Genomic DNA, 24278 nt, shown 5'->3' on the forward strand with positions numbered 1-24278 from the left:
CAACTCTTTTGGATTTAAATAGTAGCGATACGTTTACAGACGAATACCTACATAAGGTTATGTTTCCTTTTGCTCGATTACTTTTCATCACTCAATAATAAACGTCTTTGGGCAACAATGGCCATTTCCAGATGGTGGGCAAACCTTCAATGCGTGAACATCTGTTGACCAAGTGTGGCCCGTGGTGTCTCGAGATAGTCTTTGTCGGTGAATTGCGTCATGATTCTCTCTTAAAATGTGGCTGTATCGATAGTGAACAGAACCAAATAATAAGCCAGTGGCCGATCTCCTTAAACGAAATGTCGCTATTTCAAATGGGTCTGCGAAAACTCGTCGACTTCTATAACTGTGTAGGCTTCCGCGGCCAGAGTCAGTCGACATAAAAGTTTTCTGGGTATGGTACCGCGTCATAATGAAAAGCTACTGCTGCTATAGAAAAGCCAACGTTTCGGTCACGATTGCAGCGGCCTTCTTCTGGTTCTAATGGTGCGTTCTAGCTATGCAGTGTGCTTTATATTTTGTTGTTAGTATTCACTGCGCATGCCATTACGTCATAATTTCAAAAAGATAGTCTGTTTATTGGTCACTTGAGGAAGAAGGAGAGGGAACATTATTTTAATAGGCCATTGCGGTGGAGGGAGTACGTGACCTCTGTTGTCCCTTGGCTCTTGTGTTATGTATCATGATTGGTGGCCACCGTCGAATGCGAAGTATGCTGCTATTTACCAACTGCTGGACGTCGGCCGCGTGGCGGCAGTTACTCGCCGGTAGAGCTCGTGCCCCGTGTCGACAGTGCGGTCTGTTGGGCTGTGATTCCTGGCAGCCAAGATGGGGCAAGCCTGAGTCCATCCTCCCTGTTCATGTTGCTAAGGTGTTTGAGTATTTCGATGGCCTCTCTGATTTTGCGTCTCGTCATAATTGGCTGCTTGGCCAACACACAGGCTTTATTTCTTCTCCGCAGTCATGGTGGTGTTCTGCCACTGCGGATTTGTTGTGTTGCCCTAGACGAATATAACGCTCGTGCTCCCGAATGCGCGTTGCTATTGGCCTACCAGTCTCGCCGATGTATGCCTCTCCACATTCGCATTCCACCTTGTGAACACCTGCAGTGTGTAATGCATCCACCTTGTCCTTGGTGGAGCCTAGCACGTCCTGGATCCTACGACGACTATAGAAGACAGGCTGCACCCCACCGCGGCGAAGGTGTTTGCCTATTGGATCAGTAACGTTTTTCACGTAGGGTAAGCGTACTGTTGGCTGTAGTTTGTCTATTTCCTGCTTATCTTTCTTGCTTGTGTTCGTCGACAAGGCTGTGTTTATCGACTTGTGGCTGTAGCCATTGGCTAAAAACGTTGTGCGTAATCTTTTAAGCTCAGGTGTGATGTTTTGAGCATCACTAAGGCGCTGCGCACGGACTGCCAAAGAGCGGATGACAGAGTTCTTCTGCGCTGGGTGGTGGTAGGATTAGGAGTGCAGATACCTGTCGGTATGTATAGGCTTACGATATACTCTGTGCCCCAGTTTGCCCTCCGTTCTCTTGTACACTTCGACGTCTAGAAATGGGATAGCACCATACTGTTCTACTTTCAGCGTGAACTGTATCTTCCCGTGCATACTGTTCAGATATTCGTGAAACTTGTGTAGCTCCGTTTCACCATGAGGCCATTAGCGAACGTGTCGTCCAACGTACCTAAACCAGCAACGTGGTCGTAAAGGAGCTGAACCGAGGGCTGCCAGCGGAGATAGGGGAGATGGTGAAACGGAGCTACACAAGTTCCACGAATATCTGAACAGTATGCACGGGAAGATACAGTTCACGCTGGAAGTAGAACAGAATGGTGCTATCTCATTTCTAGACGTCGAAGTGTACAAGAGAACGGAGGGCAAACTGGGGCACAGAGTATATCGTAATCCTACACATACCGACAGGTATCTGCACTCCTAATCCTACCACCACCCAGCGCAGAAGAACTCTGTCATCCGCTCTTTGGCTATCCGTGCGCAGCGCCTTAGTGATGCTCAAAACATCACACCTGAGCTTAAAAGGTTACGCACAACGTTTTTAGCCAATGGCTACAGCCACAAGTCGATAAACACAGCCTTGTCGACGATGACAAGAACAAGGAGGATGGACTCAGGCTTGCCCATCTCTGCTGCCAGGAATCAGAGCCCAACAGACCGCACTGTGAACACGAGGCACGAGCGCTACCGGCGAGTAACTGCCGCCGCGCGGCCGACGTCCAGCGGTTGGTCAATAGCAGCATACTTCTCATTCGACGGAGGCCACCAATCATGGTACATAACACAAGAGCCAATGGACAACAAAGGTCACGTTCTCCCTCCACCGCAATAACCTATTAAAATAAAGTTCCCTCTCCTTCTTCATTAAGTGACCAATAAACTGACCACCTTTTTGAAATTATGACGTAATAGCATGCGCAGTGAACACTAACAACAAAATATAAAGCACACTGCATAGCTAGAACGCACTATTAGACCCAGAAGAAGGCCGCTGCAATCGTGGCCGAAACGTTGGCTTTTCAATAGCAGCAGTAGCTTTACATTATGACGCGGTACCAAACCCAGAAAACTTCTATGTCGACTCGTCGATCTCGTCCATCCGTCGTATGTGGAGATTAAAAATAATCACCTACCTCGACAATTCGATGCTTGGCGTCTTTTCTACGTCAGATGAAATGGTGACATTGTCAGTAGCTATTGTTGACGATGAGAGCACGTAACGTGCAAACTACTTCCCTGACCCAACCTTCGCACGGTATTCGCCCAGCTAAGACGGCGTCACCAAACTCTCCCACTAAACCACATTTGTCGGACGTGCTTCGGTCATTGTTCAATAATATTGGTCAGGCGTTTCAGAGAGAAGTGTGAAGACTATGTAGAAATTACACGATAGACTTTTTTCAGAACTTTCGTAGCATGTGAAGCGTAGGAAACACAAAAGTGGGATATCAGACTTGACCAGCGTGATAACTGGTTTTATAAAGAAAGATTCAAGCCACTGAAAGAAATCAAGTTGTGTAAGGAAAACTTAATAAGTGATTTGAAGGAAATTATGCACAGTGGACTGTTGTCCGAATTTTCATAGTAAACAGAAGAGTAAAAACTGGACAGATGGGTTATCAAAGTAACCAGAATGAGGTCTGTTTTGCTAAAGAAAAAGGGTTAATTCGTTGAAAGTATTTGGATCTAACGAAAAAATTTACTTTATGATATGACAGAAATCTGAACTATTTCAACAACTGCTGGTAGCTGTGTAAATGTAGTGTTTGTGCATGAAAATTGACATTGATGTGATATTTAACTTAAAATAACAAACGTTTTCAAATGAATAAGTTTTGAAATAACCAGTCAATCGTATTGTGGCATAATTTTTGTAAAAATAAGAAATAAAATACATTAGAGATAAATTTGATACATCTTTTAATTATGATGGAAATGATGTACACCATTTCAGGCGTCAATTGAAAGTTTATTGTTCACTGTATAGCTTAGAATTTTAGAGGTTATTTGTCTGTCGAATTACATAAAGTCGCATTTGCTGTACATAATTTTGTGCATCATTCAAACGAGCGTTAAATATTTATCTGACGTGTTTTATTTCTTATAGTTTGACCAATCATTTCACAAACCATTTGAGCCATTTTTTCTCCAGTTTTGCTTTTACATAACACATAACAAGCTGTAGTGATAACTAACAAATTACTAACACATTTACAATTAACCACGCAACTGTAAGATATAAAAACGATCGCAGTGAATGATTCCACAGGATATCTAGCCATCTGAAAATGCATCAAAATGGGAAAGGCATGTGTTATACTGGCGGGTATGAAGATCTGGCAACCGTGGTTGTCTGCTTCTTTTACATGCTTGGAGATTGGCTGAATAGGTGCCTCCCGCATTATTTCTTGCATATTCCTTAAGTAACTGTGAGCTGACTATGGTCTCTGGGTGCTCGGTGCTCGAGGTGTGCTTGCGACCGCCTAGGGAAAAGCGAGGGCCCGTTGTGTGCAGCAGGTGCTGGATCGCAGGCGGCCCGGCAGAGGGCAGGCCGGTCGCTGGCGAGCGTCGCCGCAGTTCGGCAGCCGGCAGTTGCGGCCGAGGCGTCGCGTCGACAGGCGGGCGGTGGGAGAGGTAGGCTGACCCGCCGTGCACACGCTCCGCGTCCTGGGGCCGCCGCGATCCATCACACCGCGCTGCCCGATTGCAAGTGACGTTCGGTCAGATAGTTCCAAACGGAACTGGTATAGTAAAATGAACTTTAAAAAACGCTGATTTGTCAGTGAACTGCGTACTAAGACCAATTTCTCAAAGAAATTTAGCCCACTTTACAGACCGAACACTGTTTGTCTAACGACTTATGACTAAAGTATCAGTTCTGTTGAAGGAAATTCCACGTCCCATATCTTCATGAACAGTATATGTAGACGAGCCAAACGATGCACATCAGCTGTTATATTCTACGAAAGTCAAGTGACTGTATCAAAACTGCGGATAATATATTTGTAATTTATCCAGCTTGTGATTGAGCGTACATGTAGGCCGATAATCATATCTGTTTACGATAGTACGCTGCATCTTTTTCTATTATTCGGCAGAGAAGGTAACAAACCCAAAGTCGTAATGTGTTTGCGTACGATAAGCGTCTCGTTCCCGTAAATACTACCTTATTAAAAACGCCTGCGTGTGAAAATATCCTACCTAACGACTTTTTGTGTGACACTGACTCTGTGATATGTGTTGAGACATGGAGAGCCGTCTTCTAATGTTGCTGACGCTGCAGCTGCTGGTGCTACCCCCCGCACTGGATGGTGAGTGCTGAATAAATGTACGTAGAGTTGCGCTCACATTACTGGCAGCAGATTGGTTATAATCTGATGATATTCCTTGCGTTCGAAACTTTCTTTGTGTTAAACTGTTACAGGATAATAACTGAAGACTGGATGTGGATGACAGCACTGGCAGTTGTTTAATATTACACGAAATTAGGAACCTCATCCTACAAAATTACTTCACAGTAAGCAGAAATGATTTGTGATGTGTCCCGCTAGCGTAGGCGCATCTTTAACGTTTATAACCGAAAAAAGCTCACTCGTATATTCACTGATTTGTTCACTGAAAATGATATTTACTGCATTCACAGTAGTATCATGATTCACTCAATGATTCCAACACTGTTAGTAACAACTGTAGCTTTCAGTTACTTCGTTTTAATGCTTTAGCAATTGCCATGTGCAAAATATTCCCACAAAAACTTTTACTTCAAACTAGAAAACAAGAAATAAGTCACCCCAGCAGTCTGTATGGAAGAAAACACATTATAGTGCTATATTACCCTTGTTGTTTCCTATATAAGCCTCCAGAACTATATGAGATCGTCGTATGGGTAGTCTGCTTCTCATAGTATCCTGTTTCGCTCGTGGCATTTTTTACGACAATTTTCATACATGCAATGTAAATTCTTGCCATAGTATAATTGCTATATCCGCTCTGTCTTCATAGATGATGTATAAATTAATTATTACTTTCTAATACGTACTACAAAATTGTAGTCTCCTCTTTCCTAGCCACTCTTACTAATTCCACTATCGATAGTGATTATAAAATCTTAAAAAAATGACTTGTACTGTATATTCGGCGCTAGTCACATGTTGTTTAAAATTTTCTTTACAAAAGAGATTTTTCTATTAATGTTAAATTTACATTTACAATGCCAACGATTGCGCTCCCTTCCTTTGTTACAGCTCTGATTTTAGCACATTTTATAGTACTGCCTCATAGTTAAATCACGAACGTGAATTATAACGGCTGTTTCTGTGGAACATTTACTAATTCTTCTTTCCACAAGGAGCTGTATGGTTTATTGGAGAGTTATTGGCACTGTTGCATGGAGCAACTTTGCCACCAGGTGGTGTGTTTACTGAATTATGACTGTCTCAGGTCGGTGCATAGCGGAAGATCAATGTATTGCTGGAATGATTTTTTTCTCAGAAATCAACTCTCTCCTTGGTCAATAACAGTATTCCTCCAAGCAGTCTCTTCATTTTTCGGATTGAGGTGACTTCTCTGTCTCTAGTCCTTACTAAGCAGTTCGTTGTACTTTTAACCAATCCACAAAACTCCACACTACTCAGCATCTTTCCATAATCTTGTCGCCTTCATCTCAAAATTTGATTTTAATTTGTTTTTGTTAATCTTTTAGGAGTAGCTTTTTCTCAGTATGCCTGTAGAAGTAATTTTTTCGTGGATAGTATTTCTTGCAATATTCTTTAGTTATACTGTACAAATATAAAAATTATTTTAATTAAAATGCTGCATTTACTAAATATTCTCTCCGATGGGTCGGAATACCGTAAAAACTATCTTTCCAAATTTTTTCCAGAAGGTCATGATGTCACTATTTATTATGTCCAGTTCCTTGTTGTTCCCACCAGGTTAATTACTCTCACAAATACCGTTCTGCGATTAGCCATTAGGCGGTATCGACCTCTCATTCCATAGGTAAATAAATTATTACAGGATAACATACATGATGAAGTAAATTTAGCGTAGTAAAACGGCAGTAGATTAGTTCTAACCCATATAAGTAACAATGTCGAATTTCTTGCTTTAACCAGTTTCTGAGAATACATGGTCTATGTGAGCAGCTTCGCCTTTTTCCTCACTACAGTGGTGAAGGCATTTTATGTAGACTCGTTGTGTGAAGCAGAAAGCTGCAAATACGGGCTGATTATAATTAAAGTTAAACTTTCGAAACGGTACAAATAACAACACTTGTCAGAGTGACGTCACATTGCAACGTAATATTATCGGAGAAAGGTGAAACCGTATGGCAGAAGAAAAAAAATATTGTGAAAATTGATCATAGAATGCGCTGTATGAGTCAGAATACGCAAATGAAGACACCTGTCTTGCTCACGACCCAAGGAAGGTGGTATAAACACGACGGGTACACGGCTCTTTCTCCTTTCGCGTCTGCAACGTTTGCCATGACTGTCTCAATGCAGGATCGCTCTTTGCTTGTAAAGCTGTGTTACAAGAGTGATAACTGTGCACACGTCACTCTGCAGAAGTTCCGGACACTGAAGGGCTTGAAAAAAGGCAGTGATTAGATGACTGCCGTGGGTCTGGAGAAAATGATCTGTAAATTGGGGTCTTTTGTTGCGCAATCTGTTAGATCGCGGAAACGAATTGATTCGACGTTAGTGGAAGCAGTGGCCACAGCAGTGCAGGAGGCGACGAGTGGTGGTGTGAAAACGTATAGTGCCCGGAGAACTGGCCAAACATTGGACATACCCGTGAGCACAGTGCGTAGCATCCTATGAAACATCCTTCTTTGCTGTCCATTCAAAATTACCCATGTGCACGAGTTGCTTCCTGTTGACTTGCCAACAAGGGAGACCTTTGCTTTGGAATTTCTTGCTCCCATGGGTTGTGGACAATGATTGGCCATAAAAGATTTTGTGGACAGACGAAGCCCACTTCCATCTGAGAGGATATATCGAAATACATAATTGTGGAAATTGGGCAACGGAAAATCCACACCAAAATCAACCAATACCACTTCATCCTGAAAAGGTCTCTGTGTGGTGCGGGTTTACAGCATCATTTGTCATAGGGCCATATTTTTTCGAAGAGACAGGTTCTTCTGGTCCTGTTACCTGTATCATCACTGGTAAGCACTGTGAGTGTGTATTGCGTTACAACGTCATTCCAGCTCTCCAACAGCGTGGATGTGTAGATGGAAACATTTTTATGCAAGATAGCACACCTCAGCACATTGCAAATCCAGTTAAGTAGCTGCTGAAGCTCCAGTTCGGAAAAGTTAGAATTATCAGTGACTACTTCCAAACAGCCTGGCTTTCCCGATGATGTTAATCTGTGTGACTTCTGGTGGTGGGGCTATCTGAAAGATTGTGTTCAGTATTCCGATTGCAGACTTAGCCGCATTGAAGGCACGGATTGCGCAACACATTCTGAACTTCACCCCAGAAACATGTCGATCAGTTGTGGAACATACTGTTTCTCGATTTTAACTTGTTGCAGGAAACGGTAAACAGCATACTGAAAATGTTTTGCACCAGTGACACGAAAATTAATTATCCGATTTGATTTTTATTGATGATTTTTATACGGTTTTTGGTTCAGGACAGTTAAGAACCAATGTGATTGATGCTTTTTATTCGGTTTTGAGCCTAAAGACAATTAAAAACCGACTTTTCCTGTCCGATGTGATATCACCTTGCCGTGTTGGATGGGCTTACATAACTAACAGCATTGCACCTGTGCACCCATGCGCATTGAGTAGCACAGTTGGTTTAACTTCAAACGTACATTTTTGGCATTGTTGTATGATTCATTTGTCTTTTATAGTCGACCACTATTAAATTACATTGCTTAGAGCGCCATCTATTGCTATATTTTGTAACCATTTATTTTTCATCTGCCATACGTTTTCCCCCTTCTCCGATAATATTCAGTTGTAATTTGATGTCCTTCTATCCAGTGGTGTTATGTATACAGCTTTTAGAAAGTTTAACTTCATTTATAATACATCGGCTCTCCTGCTTTCCGGACACATGGATGTCGTTAACCGTGCTCACTCTGATGAACGAACATAAACTAGTGTAGGCACAATATCAGTAGCCAACCCGTAATTTCGGATATGTGCCTTTCGTGAGAGTGGTTTAGTGGTTGAGAAAGACAATAGATTCGAATTCATGAAGGCAGAGGTTATGTGCGCCTTCTGGTTACCCAGCTTGGCATTTGCTTTTGTTTCCCAGAAACAATTAAGGAACTTTAAGGCTTCGTTCCTTTGAAAACGATACGACTATTTCCGTATTTTTTCGTGTTCAATCTGAGCTTTTCCCCCGTCATTACTAACAAAGTCGTCGAAGGGGCATTAAATCATTCTTAGAACATGTCCTTAAATTGTAACCTGCGGATCTGGAAAATTAGTCACGCATTCTATTCCGCCATCTAAAGGTAAAGCTTCAGTGACTGATGAAGCATACGTTTTTTGTTTGCGTCTAGGATAGCTTACTATTTCAATATTCGAAAATATGACAGTGTTGCAAATATTATTTCTCTGGTCACTCAACCGCTATGCCTAAGAAAATTTTTGAGGTGTGTTAAGGATTGGACGCTTTTATCCTAATTAACATAGGTAAGTTTTGAGTTCTTTCTTTCAAAATCATACTGTTCATTGCCGTACAAGCCGGAGCCCAGTTTCTAAGAACATCGATCTCGGCAACATTGATGTCAAACTTCCTTTCACTAACAGGGAATGTCAGTAACGAACAATATTACCATTCTCTCTCTCTCTCTCTCTCTCTCTCTCTCTCTCTCTGCATATCTAGACAGGTAAAGGAAGCGTCCACTGCGTGGTAAACTTCTGAACTTTCTGTAAACAATACTGTGCGTAAACATGCCGTTCCATGCGTCTCTGGTCTAAGTTGACTCAAAACGAAGGTTCTTTTTCGCCCAATAATGACATTTTTTGACCCTGCAGTTAAGCCGGAGCTAATGAGGCAAGTACATTTCTTTTGTTAGGATCTATTTTTCTCCTAATGTCTTAATATCACTTCGTTATAGTGCTTCAACTAAAGTGAACATAGTGAATGAGAACAGTGTAAATGTTGACTTCGTACATCTGTCTTCATACTGCATATTACAAGCCCGTCGTCTGACTTCTTTTCTCGGTTTGCGAAGGAATCTAATATCCAGTTCTTTATGGCTGATTCGTGACATCAACGAGATAATATAATGGTTTGTCATAGAAAATTCTACGCAGATACTCGTTGGGTAATAAGAGCGAGCTATAACTGTAGACATAGTGACTACGCTTCTTTTCTATTATTTAAAGTACGTGTAAACTGCTTGACGTACTAAGAATATAAAGAAACTTCGCTCTGATTCTTCCGTGAGCAACACATCTTCTGTCAGTAACACATCAGGAAACAATTTATGGAATAATAATAATTCCCAGGATCTGTATATAAGTATAGACACTGAAGATGAATTGTTACAAATTCCAAGTATTTATACATACTTAAACAAAAATTTTGTCCATCATCGTAACTCTTTTCAACGAAAAAAACGTAATATAACATTCATTGCAACCTACCAGTCCAGGAGAAACTGTATAACAACATAGTTGTCAATCTTCTTCCATATTTTGTTTCTAAAATTTACCTTGTGAGACACAGCTTTGGTTAATACTTTCATATAATGCAAGAAAACAATGAAAGAGATATATTTCGTCGACATGAAAATAATGTTACGGATTTAATAATGTTGTGTGTTATTATCTTCCTGGGTTCCAGATAATGTATCGAATTGTTGAAGACTATTTGTTACGTACAATGTGCAGTAGAATTGGTCTTTAGGTCCTTAAGTCTTACAGAGTGAACCGTCTGACTGAAACGAGTTCCTAAGAATGTTTTAAATGTTCTGTTTGAGGCTCTACCAACTGAAGTAGTATTCGACATTGCGACGGCTGATGTTCTGAAAATTGCACATGAGAATGACGAGCAGTTGCCTTGCTGAAATATTGTGTAGTTAACATGCCACCAACCTACATACCTCTTAAACATAATGTATGTAGTTGTTTCAAGTACGTGCGTTGATTTGATTGCTTGTAACGCCATGTGGAAAAATCCTTTGATATTTGTTTTAATTTTTGCACTCTGCATGTGGTGTGAAATCTTGTGTCACCTGTTCACACCTGCTGTGACACTCCATTTCAGTTATAGCATTCCGCGAACACATATTTTCATTAGTACAAACAGAGCGGCCACTACCAGTGAGCCTTGGAGCTAGTTAATTTCATGAGACACACGTTATACGCACGATGTACGAAGATTTGTCCCGAATAGAATCCTATTCAGTAAAGTTCATTATTCTTATGGCAAACACTTGAGCAATAGAAATTGGAATTCAAAAATACGAATTATCGTAAAATGTATCCCAAGCGACATAACGTATTAAAATTAAGAGAAGTGCCACAGTATATTGATAAATGAAGGCCGATTTTTTCAATTTGATTGTTATATTAAGAAAAATTACTGTATTTATGTAGAGAGAAAAAGTACGTGTAAGCTGACTGTATTTTAAAGCTACTCCAACTTTCAAAAACAATACTATACTAAGTAGTTTGCCGTTAATCCTTCCTGTGAGCTTACTGTGTTTTGTCATTTTGTCGAGTGGTACTTATCAATTCGGTTTACCAAAGAAGTGTCAATAACCTGTAATAATATTGCAAATGCAAAATTAACTCTGTCTCTTACGTTTTGACGACTAAACCGCTGAACCTTTTAGATAAAATTTGGTATGAAGATAGCTTAAAAGCTGAAGGAAGACATAAGCTACTGTAGGAAGTGTGTAGTAAACACATTTTTTTATTTGAAGAATTTGATGCCAAATACGGAAAATTAACTACTCTATGAAAATGTTATTTATATTTTTGACTTTTGCACTTAACCATAGTTATGAAAATGCTTTTACTGTTTGATATATTCTACATAACACGATTCAACGTAGAGATCGCAACGTTTATACAATCCTCTACGTGTTTCATCCATATTTCCGTACTAACATCAGCCACAAACCCGTCACTTTCTAGCCGCAGAGTGTCGTGCATTAGCAGCTTGTTCTGATCTGGTTAGCATTGATCTTACACGCTACTGGGTTCCGCGGTTCAGTTCCCACCTGTGTGGTTTTTTTCCCTCTATTCGCATATGGTAGTATGCTTTGCCCTCATTAGTTTGATATCAACAATATCCAAGTCACCACACTGCGTCAAATAAAAAGACGTTACAAGCTCCAGAACATCTAAACCGGGGTCCCCTTGTCAATAAAGCCATAAGCGTACTTCATTTAATTTTGCTGATACGCAAGCACAGCCGTGGGTGACAGCTAGAATAGAATACCTGTATAATACACGGCGTGTGGTCTGAGGAACGCCATAGGCTACTTTAGAAATTCTTACCTATTGAGCATTACTAACATTTTTAATGTGGTATGCGGTAGTGGTATGCTGACGGCACTGGCGCAATGGGCGGCCACTGTCGGTGTTAGTAGATTATCCAGTGACAGTGCAAATCCGATGTTACTGTGAGCATGGCTTATGACATTGAGTTCCTACGTCACCTGGAATTGCTGGAGACGTTTGTTGGAGATATAACAAATAAAATGGGACGCTAAGCCCGAGATCTACATTTAAAACTATTACTGTAAGCCTCCCAATTGTAAGTCTGATATAGCACATAATTTTAAGAGAGCTCAAGCTGCGAAAGTCACTCGAATCCAAAAGACCTCAGAGCAATATAACGTCCGCCAGAACTTAGATGCACAGCGTCAGGCGGCGTTAAGAGCTGCAGAGAAATTAGAACAGTTGCAAACACGTCAGAATTTAGATGCTGAGGTTATAACTTCCAAGACACTTGCAGACACAACGACGGCATCATTTAGAGGCTGTTTGACAATCAGAGACGAAACTTTTCATGTGGAACGAGGAGGCGTCTCGTCAGCCTGAATTTAATTATGATATATTAATTATGTTAATCGTAGATTAGTCATAACAGGGAGATTTATCAATAATGTAGACACAATAACGGATTAAAATGAAAAGGAGAAACGGTTGGTATGTGCTGCTCTGGTGGCGAAATCTCAGATCTATAGTAGGTGAGCCAGAGACACCCTTGGAATCTCTACTCCTACACGAATGTATTAAGTCGAGGCATTTTTTAAATGAAATTGGAGAATATAATTTATGCTTTCAGATTCGACATACAGCAAAATAGCAGAAACACATTCTACATAACGGCGCTGTATATGTTTTTCTTTATACATGCGTCTGAACGCTACTATGTATTACTAGCTTACTAGATCACAGTCACTCTTCACAACAAAAGTATTGATATGCGAACGAAGCAGCAGGTAACAGCAAGTGACAAATAAAGCGAGAGTATCGTTGCCTCTTAAACTGAACATAATACTCATATAAGCTTATTGACGCAACGATCCCTTTGAAAAAGATTGTGCTCCGCCGAAAATGAACTCGTCGTTCAGGATGAAGATAAATCCTAATCTTCCTTTCTGTCTTTTCATTCCGTTAAGTATCAGAAAGCCAACAGCCTTGGCGCAGTGGTAACACCGGTTCACGTCAGACCACCGAAGTTAAGCGCTGTCGGTTTGGCCTAGAAATTGATTGGGTGATTATCCGGCCTGCCGAGCGCTATTGGCAGTCGTGGTGCTCTTAGCCATTGTGACGCAAACTGAGAGCTACTTCATTGAGAAGTGGTGGCTTCGGTCTTATAAAGTGACATACGGTCGGGAGGGCGGTGTGCTGAGCACACGCCCCTCCATAACCGCCTCCAGTAACGCCTGTGAGCTGAGGGTCAGTACCGTTGGGCCTCCATGGCCTGTTCGCGTGTTGTTAAGTTTTAAGAGTTATAAAGCAGTAAAGGTATTGGTCGGAGACATTATGTGAGGCTGTACTCCGAAGGAATAATCAATGTTCAGACTGGTATGATTGTAGATGTTGAATAGGTCTCACTATAAACGGATGTCCAATTCAAAACGTTGAATTCGTGTATGTTGTCTATCAATATCTTATATCCGTAAAGAGAGCGTGGGTATTAGCCGTAGCTGTAGTGCAGACGTTTGATGGGTTTTATTGCTAGTCTGATCACCTTTCGGGTCTAGATCGCCCACAGATCTGGCTTACAGTGGCGTCTAGTATCAACTTCAACCTATTAGACTGCTGTAATCACTCAGTGCAATGTATTTATTATTTCTTTTTTGGCCATCAGTCTACTGACTGGTTTGATGCGGCCCGCCACGAATTCCTTTCCTGTGCTAACCTCTTCATCTCAGAGTAGCACTTGCAACCTACGTGCTCAATTATTTGCTTCACGTATTCCAATCTCAGTCTTCCTCTACAGTTTTTGCCCTCTACAGCTCCCTCTAGTACCATTGAAATCATTCCCTCATGTCTTAGCAGATGTTCTATCATCCTGTCCCTTATCCTTATCAGTATATTCCGCATATTCCTTTCCTCTCCGATTCTGCGTAGAACCTACTCATTCCTTACCTTATCAGTCCACCTAATTTTCAACATTCGTCTATAGCACCACATCTCAAATACTTTGATTCTCTTCTGTTCCGGTTTTCCCACAGTCCATGTTTCACTACCATACAATGCTGTACTCCAGACGTACATCCTCAGAAATTTCTTCCTCAAATTAAGGCCGGTATTTGAGAGATTGGCCAGAAATCTCTTTTCTGCCATAGCGAGTCTGCTTTTGATGTCCTCCTTGCTCCGTCCGTCATTGGTTATTTTACTACCTAGGTAGCAGAATTCCTTAACTTCATTGACGTCGTGACCATCAACCATGATGTTAAGTTTCTCGCTGTTCTCATTTCTACTACTTCTCATTACCTTCGTCTTTCTCCGATTTACTCTCAAACCATACTGTGTACTCATTAGACTGTTCATTCCGTTCAACAGATCATTTAATTGTCCTTCACTTACACTCAGGATAGCAATGTCATCCGCGAATCGTATCATTGATATCCTGTCAGCTTGTATTTTAATTCCACTCCTGAACCTTTCTTTTATTTCCATCATTGCTTCCTCGATGTAGAGATTGAAGAGTAGGGGCCAAAGGCTACAGCCTTGTCTTACACCCTTCTTATTACGAGCACTTCGTTCTTGATCGTCCCCTCTTATTATTCCCTCTTGGTTGTTGTACATATTGTATATGACCCGTCTCTTCGTATAGCTTACCTATACTTTTTTCAGAATCTCGAACAGCTTGCACCATTTTATATTGTCGAACGCTTTTTCCAGGTCGACAAATCCTATGAAATTGTCTTTATTTTTCTTTAGCCTTGCTTCCATTATTAGCCGTAACGTCAGAATTGCCTCTCTCGTCCCTTTACTTTTCATAAAGGCAAACTGATCGTCACCTAGCGCATTCTGAATTTTCTTTTCCATTCTTCTGTATATTATTCTTGTAAGCAACTTCGATGCCTAACTGTTAAGCTGATTGTGCGATAATTTTCGCACTTGTCAGTTCTTGCCGTCTTCGGAATTGTGTGGATGAAGCTTTTCCGAAAGTCAGATGGTATGTTGCCAGACTCATATATTCTACACACCAACGTGAATAGTCGTTTTGTTGCCACTTCCTCCAATAATTTTAGAAATTCTGATGGAATGTTATCTATCCCTTCTGCCTTATTTGACCGTAAGCCCTCCAAAGCTCTTTTAAATTCCGATTCTAATACTGGATCCCCCATTTCTTCTAAATCGACTCCTGTTTCTTCTTCTATCACATCAGACGAATCTTCACCCTCATAGAGGCTTTCAATGTATTCTTTCCACCTATCTGCTCTCTCCTCTGCATTTAGCAGTGGAATTCCCGTTGCACTCTTAATGTTACCACCGTTGCTTTTAATGTCATCAAAGGTTGTTTTGACTTTCCTGTATGCTGAGTCAGTCCTTCCGACAATCATATCTTTTTCGATGTCTTCACATTTTTCCTGCAGCCATTTCGTCTTAGCTTCCCTGCACTTCCTATTTATTTCATTCCTCAGCGACTTGTATTTATGTATTCCCGATTTTCCCGGAACATGTTTGTACTTCCTACTTTCGTCAATCAACTGAAGTATTTCTTCTGTTACCCATGGTTTCTGGGCAGCTACCTTCTTTGTACCTACGTTTTCCTTCCCAACTTCTGTGATGGCCCTTTTTAGAGATGTCCATTCCTCTTCAACTGTACTGCCTACTGCGCTATTCCTTATTGCTGTATCTACAGCGTTAGAGAACTTCAAACGAATCTCGTCATTCCTTAGTACGTCGTTATTCCACTTCTTTGCGTATTGATTCTTCCTGACTAATGTCTTGAACTTCAGCCTACTCATCATCACTACTATATTGTGATCTGAGTCTATATCTGCTCCGGGGTACGCCTTACAATCCAGTATCTGATTTCGGAATCTCTGTCTGACCATGATGTAATCTAATTGAAATCTTCCCGTATCTCCCGGCCTTTTCCAAATACCTCCTCTTGTGATTCTTGAACAGGATATTCGCTATTACTAGTTGAAACTTGTTGCGGAACTCAATTAGTCTTTCTCCTCTTTCATTCCTCGTCCCAAGCCCATATTCTCCTGTAACCTTTATTTTAATCCTTCCCCTACAACTGCATTCCAGTCGCCCATGACTATTAGATTTTCGTCCCCCTTTACATACTGCATTACCCTTTCAATATCCTCATACACTATCTCTATCCGTTCATCTTCAGCTTGCGACGTCGGCATGTTTACCTGAACTATCGTTGTCGGTGTTGGTCTGCTGTCGATTCTGATTATAACAACCCGGTCACTGAACTGTTCACAGTAACACAGCCTCTGCCGTACCTTCCTATTCATAACGAATCCTACACCTGTTATACCATTTTCTGCTGCTGTTGATATTACCTGATACTCATCTGACCAGAAATCCTTGTCTTCCTTCCACTTCACTTCACTGACCCCTACTATATCTAGATTGCGCCTTTGCATTTCCCTTTTAAGTTTTTATAGTTTCCCTACCACGTTCAGGCTTCTGACATTCCACGCCCCGACTCGTAGCCTTTTACCCTTTCGTTGATTATTCAATCTTTTTCTCACGGTAACCTCCCCATTGGCGGTCCCCTCCCGGAGATCCGAATGGGGGACTATTCCGGAATCTTTTTCCAATGGAGAGATCATCATGACGCTTCTTCAATTACAGGCCGCATGTCCTGTGGATACACATTACGTGTTTTAATGCAGTGGTTTCCATTGCCTTCTGCATCCTCATGTCGTTGATCATTGCTGATTCTTCCGCCTTTAGGGGCAATTTCCCACGCCTACGACAACAGAGTGCCCTGAACCTCTATCCGCTCCTCCGCCCTCTTTGACGAGGCCGTTGGCAGAATGAGGCTGACTTTTTATGCCGGAAGTCTTCGGCCGCCAATGCTGATTATTTATCAAAATTCACGCAGTGGCGGGGATCGAACCCTGGACCGAACACGTTTTTGATTATGAATCCAAGACGCTACCCCTAGACTACGGGTCTAACTCAGGCTGCACTAACATGTTGTGCGAGCATATGGCTTTACTTTAGTACTTGAGAATAGCTCGTAACACTATCTTATCGCCATATCGGCAAAAGACTGTCCGTAACGGCAGCTTTAATTGTGGGTCAGTTGCCATTCGCAGCAGCTAGCTATCTCTGTATCAACATGGATGCTCTGCAAATCATATTTAAGTGCCTGGCACAGGGTTCATCGAACCACCTTGAGATTTCCGCATTATTCTCATCTCCTACAGCTCTCGGAAACAACGAACACCTATATCTTCCCGTACGAGCTGTGATTTCCCGTATTTTATCGTGGTCATCGTTTCTCCCTATGTAGGACGGTGTCAAACAAAATATTTTCATATTCGGAGGAGACAGTTGGTTATTTGAATTTTGTGATAAGAATCCGTGGCAACGATAAACGCCTTTGTTTTAATGATGTCCAGCCCAAATCCTGTATCATTTCAGTCACACTCTCTCCCATGTTTCGCAATAATACATAACGTGCTGCCCTTCTTTAACTTTTTGATATACTCCGTCAGTCCTATCTGGTAAGGATCCTCTGAAACTCTTCCTGTATGTCGCCTCTACTGTCGAGCATTGCAATTATTATGTATGCAACAGCTCCGCGAAAATCCTCATGCTACTGTCAACGGTGTCTACTAAGCCTTTTACGTATCATGCGAAGAATTATGGTGCTCTTTACTCCACTGAGGTACGCTGTTTTCTCGATCTCGTGGAGGACTAGGACTGCTGAGATTTTTAAAAATTTCGTGAATTCGACGTATCGATATTTCAGAACTCTGATCAGCCATAATAAATCGAGATAAAGATCGATATCGACCTCTGGTCTATAAAACTATCAGGTGCTGATTGTAAATATGAGATCTGTTTGCTAGAAATTCTTCAGTACAATCAAACAGTTGCTCTGATGTTGAGTACGCTCGTATTTTATTCATTACGAGGCAGTGCGCAACTGTACTGAATGCCTTTCGGAAGTCAAGGAACGCATCTACCTTGGTACCTGTATCTACTATTTTCTCGATCTCATGGAGAACTAGGACAGCTGAGATTTTAAAAAATTTCGGGAATCCGATGTATCTATACTTAAGAACTCTGATCAGCTATAATAAACCGAAAAAACCATCGATATCGACGTACCGGCCTATAAAAATATCAGGTGCACATTGTAAATATACTGCCAGTTTTAGAGCGATATATTTAAATAGTGATTTATTGTTAGATTTTCTGCAGTGGTGGCTTTAGGCGTCGGCGACGTCGACAGCCATTGACGGCCTCGCACCCTGGGGGCCCTCGCAGAAAAGTTGTTCCAGCTGTTAAAATTTTAGCTAACTACACTATGTGATCAAAAGCACCCGGTCACGTCCAGAAACATACACTTCTCATGTTAGTTGAATTGTGCTGCCATCTACTGCCACGCATTCCATATCAGCGACCTCAGTAGTCATTAGACATCATAAGACAGCAGAATAGAGCGCTCCTCGGAACACACGCACTTCGAATTTGGTCAAATGATTGGGAGTCACTTGTGTCATACGTCTGCACGCGAGATTTCCACACTCCTATACATCGCTAGGTGAAACGTGGACACTTGTAGCAGAAAAGCATACAGGCTGAATTCGTCTGTTGACTGACAGAGACCGCCGACAGTTGAAGAGGGTAGTAATCTGTAATAGACAGACTTGTATCCAGACCACAAAACAGGAATTCCCAACTGCATCAGGATCCACTGCAAGTACTGTGACAGTTAGTTGGGAGATGAGGAAACTTGGATTTCATGGTCGAACGGCTGCTCGTAAGTCACACATCACACCGGTAAATGCCAAACGACGCCTCTCTCGGTGTGGACGACTGAACAGTGGAAAAATGTTCTGTGGACTGGTGAGTCACGGTACACAATCTGGCGATCCGATGTCAGGGTGTGGGTACGGCGAAAGCTAGGTGAATGTGATCACGTGATCTGCCAGCGTGTGCAGTGCCAACAGTAAAATTCGGAGGCGGTGGTGTTATGGTGCGGTCGTGTCTTTCGTGGAGGGGGTTGTAACCCTTGTTGTTTTGCGTGGTACTATCACAGCTCAGGGTACATTGATTATTTAAACACCTTCCTGCTTCCCACTATTGAAGAGCAATTCGGGGATGGTGATTGCATCTTTCAACACGATCGAGCTTCTGTTCATAATGCACAGCCTGTGGTGGAGCAGTTACACGACAGTAACATCCCTGTAATGGACTTGCTTGCACTGCGTCCTGACCTGAATCCTATAGAACACCTAAGGGATGTTTTCAACGCCGACTTCGTGCCAGGCCTCACCGACCGACATCGTCACATCTCCACAGAGCAGCACCCCGTGAATAATGGGCTGCCGTTCCCCAGAGAACCTTGCCACACCTTTTGGAACATATGCCTGAGAGAACGGAAGCTGTCATCAAGGCTTAGGCTGGGCCAACAACATACTGAATTCCAGCATTACCGATGGAGGGTACCATGAACTTGTAAGTCATTTTCAGCCAGGAGTCTGCATACTTTTGATCACACAGTGTACCTGGACCATCTTCGTATTACTGGTTCATTGCGTGTTGTTTGACAGTCATCATCGACAGCTTGTTAAATAAAAATTCATTGAAATTTTGCTAACAGAAGTGTTTCGTTGATGTAGAACGATTCGGAATTTCCATAAGCGCTTACACGTATGCTGGAAATTAATTTATTCGTTGATAGCAATGGAATTTTTCTACTCGTCTGTTATTATGAGAATTTTACTCCCAATTCAAAAGTGTCACGTAACTAACTTTAGGTCAATGACGGAAGCAGCTCATGCATCACGAACATCATACATGATTGTCGTAATACATTACAAACGATGTCGCTAATTCGATTTATTTCCTAATACGTGTGTTGCAATAAATAAATGAAACAAATTGTGTGTGGAACAGCATATATTATATTATAACAAACAAAACGTTGCCAACAAAATAACAGCAAGAAAGACGTTGTAAATTCGCTATATCAGAAATCAAATAGGTAAAGTCTACAGCTAATTGCAATATTGTAATTATTTAAGAGTTGTATAAAAGGAAGTGCAATCGACTTTGGAAAGACGTAATACCAACTATCATAGTACATTTACCTAATGGTTGAAGGAAAACTGAACCGTTTTCCTATCAGCTTACATGTTCCACTGATGTTCCAAAGCACAACATGCGTCCGTAGATCAACCGTTAAGTGTTGCAGGTCCTCGCCGTCCGACTTTTAATACATCATTTCAGACGTGATTGTTTCACCCCTAATGCTATTTTACAACTTAGTTCAGGATTATCCTGTACAAATGGTAGGAAATTTAACAGTAGGTTATTTTCACTTTCGTAGTATATTCACAGTTATTTTACTCTTTAAAGGGCTTCATACTGCATTTAAGATTTATAAGAAACTAAAGTGGTGTGACAGATCATTACTAGAACTATGCTCGGTAGCACTATCGCTTGCATACAAGCTCTCACGTTATGCCGTATACCATGCTAAGCTATAGTTTGAATGTTAGTCAGATCCAGGAAACAATTTTAAAGTTTTCCGTGCATATTAAGCTAAAATTGTCTCAACGGTGTTGGCCCTACGGCAGGTCGATACAGCCTATGTGAAATTCGAAATTATCGAGAGAAACTGACATCTCTAAATATACCGTCTATCGTTCAAGCATATACGAGTACTTAAAGCGACGTAGAAACTGTATACGAATGACAGCAGACCTGGTTTCATTAAAGGGATACTTTTACTTCAGTAAATATATCTTTATTTTTTATAAGTATTCGTGGTAAAATGTGCTGTCAAATCAATATTTCAAGTTCGAAAATAATTCGATGACTATGTTCAGTCGATCTTAACAGTATTAGGCCGACCACTGTAAGAAACTATGGAATCTGTTGCTGAAACTGCTAGTAGACTTCTTTTGTCCTGAAATGCTGCCTTTGCCTGTGCTACCTCACTTTCATTTCCTTCATGCTACGTCCGCCATTTATTTGGTTAGGGAGCATAATTCCTGACCATGATCTATTTCATGGTCTGAAATTTTGATAAGTTTTCGCTACTCTCGTTTCTGCTATTCTTACTTTCGTCCTTCTCCGGTGTACTTTCAATTGACAGTATGTGCTCAATACACTGTTCATTTCAGTCAATAGATTCTTTCAGTCACCTTCATCTCCATGGGGAGAGTAGCAAATCATCAGTAAATCATCCCAAACATTCATCACATTCTTGTTCAAAATTTTATTCCCCTCATTGTTTCTCCGATAGACTGAGCATTGGGGGGAAAACCTGAATCACTGCTTTACTTCGTCTCAATGTGAGCACCTCGTTCTTGGTCTTCCATTCGTAATGCTCCCTCTTCATTCTTGTACATTTATCTGTTGTCTAAATAAAAATGTAGTACTGTATGTTCATTGGTTCAAAGTCTTAAATCTCCCAAAAATCTTCACTGATTGCTTTCAATTTTGACACAACCTTTCATTCGAACATGTTAATGTTTTCATGCACCTACTGGAGGCCCAACTATGGTATACAAATACATACTTACATATTTAATATAGCAAGGAGTTATCTTGTTCACAGAATTCTCTATAAGTACCTGTCCGATTTACTTAAAAATTTTACACGTTTCTGCAATAAACCTTCGGACAGACATAGGCCGTATTTTTATAAAATATATAAATGTATGTATAATGAATATTACGGAAATGTTGTTAGTCAAAACCCTCGAAAACTTCTTGACCAATTTATTTCAGATTTGTACAGGTCACTCACATGAACATTTATATGAACTTAGACTGAATGTCCAGGATTTCTGTTAAAACTGACTGCGAGAGTGAAAATGTAGTGCGTATTCTTCTGTGAAGATGTGCGGTTTTGTTTATTTCCCGATATCTGTTTTTACAGCAAATAGAAACGTTTTATTTATGGCTTATGACAATACAGTTATCATATTACCACCGAACTTGTAATTGCAATACGGACAAATAAGGCTCAAGGATGAGTAGAGAGACAGTAGAGGAGTAGAGAGACAGAGAGAGGGGTGAGGCTAAGGAGATGAATAATAGAGCGGTGGAGGAGATATATAGAGCGAGAAGGCACAAGGAGTACCTAAAGCGACGTAGAAACTGTATGCGAATGACAGCAGACCTGGTTTCATTAAAGGGATACTTTTACTTCAATAAATATATCTTTATTTTTTATAAGTATTCGTGGTAAAATGTGCTGTCAAATCAATATTTCAAGTTATACACGATTGCCATATTATTTTGCAGTTATAAAGTATTATGAGGTTCTTTGGTACTACTATATGAAAAGAAGACGTTATTTAACGTGATCACTAAATATGTCGAAATGTTATTAATCGACTTACTTCAAATTTACACAGGATACTGTACTAAATATTCGTGTGGTCGTGGGCAATATGAGTTTATTATTCGAACATTGTTAGCCAAAATCTCTGTAAGTTCTTGACCGATTTACTTTAACTTTACACTGTGGTGTACTAAACATTCGAACGAATAAAGACTATGTATACTTAAATTATATATAATATATTAATATACACAAATTTCTTTAACATGGGCACTTGTTAGCAACAATCTCGATAAGTTCGTCACCGATTTATTTCAAACTTTTACACGGTACCCTAATAAACATGGAGAGGGACATAGGCTAGATATTTTTAAGGAACAATGTGCAGTTTTAAATTAGCCAGCAGAGCATTTAAACCATTACACAAGTCTTTTCTCCCATGTATATTTTTCCCTTATTTATTTTTTAAAAAATGTGCTATCTTATTCTCTTCTTTGTAATCAGTTTTAACAGAATACACGGAATCTGTAATTATGCCATAATGGATCATCATTAGAAAACTACTACGGAATATGAATAGTCAGAAACTTTGCAACTTTGCATGTTCCCTGATGAAAACTGTGCAAGATACGATCATTGAAAATATTATTTTCACATATTCAACAGTTGGCGTGGTCTCTTCATACCCCGTATAACAACGATTTCAAGCGATTTCATTAATTTTAAGTGACTTTAGTTCTCAGGGTCCCGTTTTCAATGACAATAAACAAGGATCAAGGTCAGAGAAGAATGGGAAGAAGAGATGAGCAGAGAATGCCGGGAGGTAAAGGACATAGAAAAGGGGGAAGGAGGAGATGGACACGGAGAGGGGAAGGCGGAGATGGACGAGAGAGGAGGAGGAAGAGGAGGAGGTGATGGATATAGAGAGAGAGTGGAGGGGGGGGGGGGGGAGCGGAAGACTTCATGGCATGGACAAAGACACGAAGTTACGGGGGACAAAGAGACTGACAGAGAGAAGGAAAGATGAAGATTAGAACGTATATCCAATTCCTACCCATATTGAGAAACTACTAAGCATTACTCGGTTTGCTAGTCTCTCCCTGCAATTTTCTCCTGCTTTTCTGTGACTTTCGAACAATCTGCACAGTTTTATAACACTGAGCGCTTTTTCCAGGTCGGTATATTCTTGCTTACTCTTATCTCTAATTTCCATTATCAGATCTGGCTCTCTGGTGCTCTTACCTTTACGAAAGCAAACTGATCACGGTATAACATGCCTTAAATTCTTTTTTCCTTTTATCTGTTTACTTTTGTTGTCAACAGCTTGAAAGCGTGAGGCAAAGGTTGATTGCGTGATAGTTCTCGCACTTAAAGTGCCTTTACCGCCTTCGGGATTTTGTGCATGACAGTATTCCAAATGTCTACTGGTATGTCTCCATACTCATAGATTCCGTATACCAGCATGAACAGTCACATGGTTCCCACTTCACTTAATGATTTCAGATATTTCGAAGAAATATTATCTATCCCTTCCGCCTTTTCTGATACCCTATGTTTTCCATAGTGTCTGCCATTTCATCTTCGATCACGACATCAGAGAAATTCTTACCCTCGCAGAGGCCTTCAGTGTTCCACTCACCTATCCACTCTATTCTCTGCATATGGCTGTAGAACTCCCATCAAACTCTTAATCTTGTTGTTATTGCTTTAATATCAGAGATCTTTGTTTCGTCATATATGTATGATAAATCATCCTGAATACCATTTCCTTTTCAACTTCTTATTTCTGTC

General features: G+C 40.8%; 1 protein-coding gene across 1 annotated transcript in view; it reads left to right on the forward strand.

Moving 5' to 3' along the window:
* Nucleotides 1-4165: 4165 nt before the first annotated feature.
* Nucleotides 4166-24278, forward strand: part of LOC126417575 (zwei Ig domain protein zig-8-like) — a 186070-nt gene continuing 165957 nt past the window's right edge. The window contains exon 1 of the mRNA XM_050085133.1: nt 4166-4832. Coding sequence (XP_049941090.1) covers nt 4769-4832 — 64 coding nt within the window. The 5' untranslated portion in view covers nt 4166-4768. The remainder of the gene's footprint in view (nt 4833-24278) is intronic.

This window comes from Schistocerca serialis, chromosome 1 (assembly GCF_023864345.2).
Source record: "Schistocerca serialis cubense isolate TAMUIC-IGC-003099 chromosome 1, iqSchSeri2.2, whole genome shotgun sequence".
Lineage (NCBI taxonomy): Eukaryota > Metazoa > Arthropoda > Insecta > Orthoptera > Acrididae > Schistocerca > Schistocerca serialis.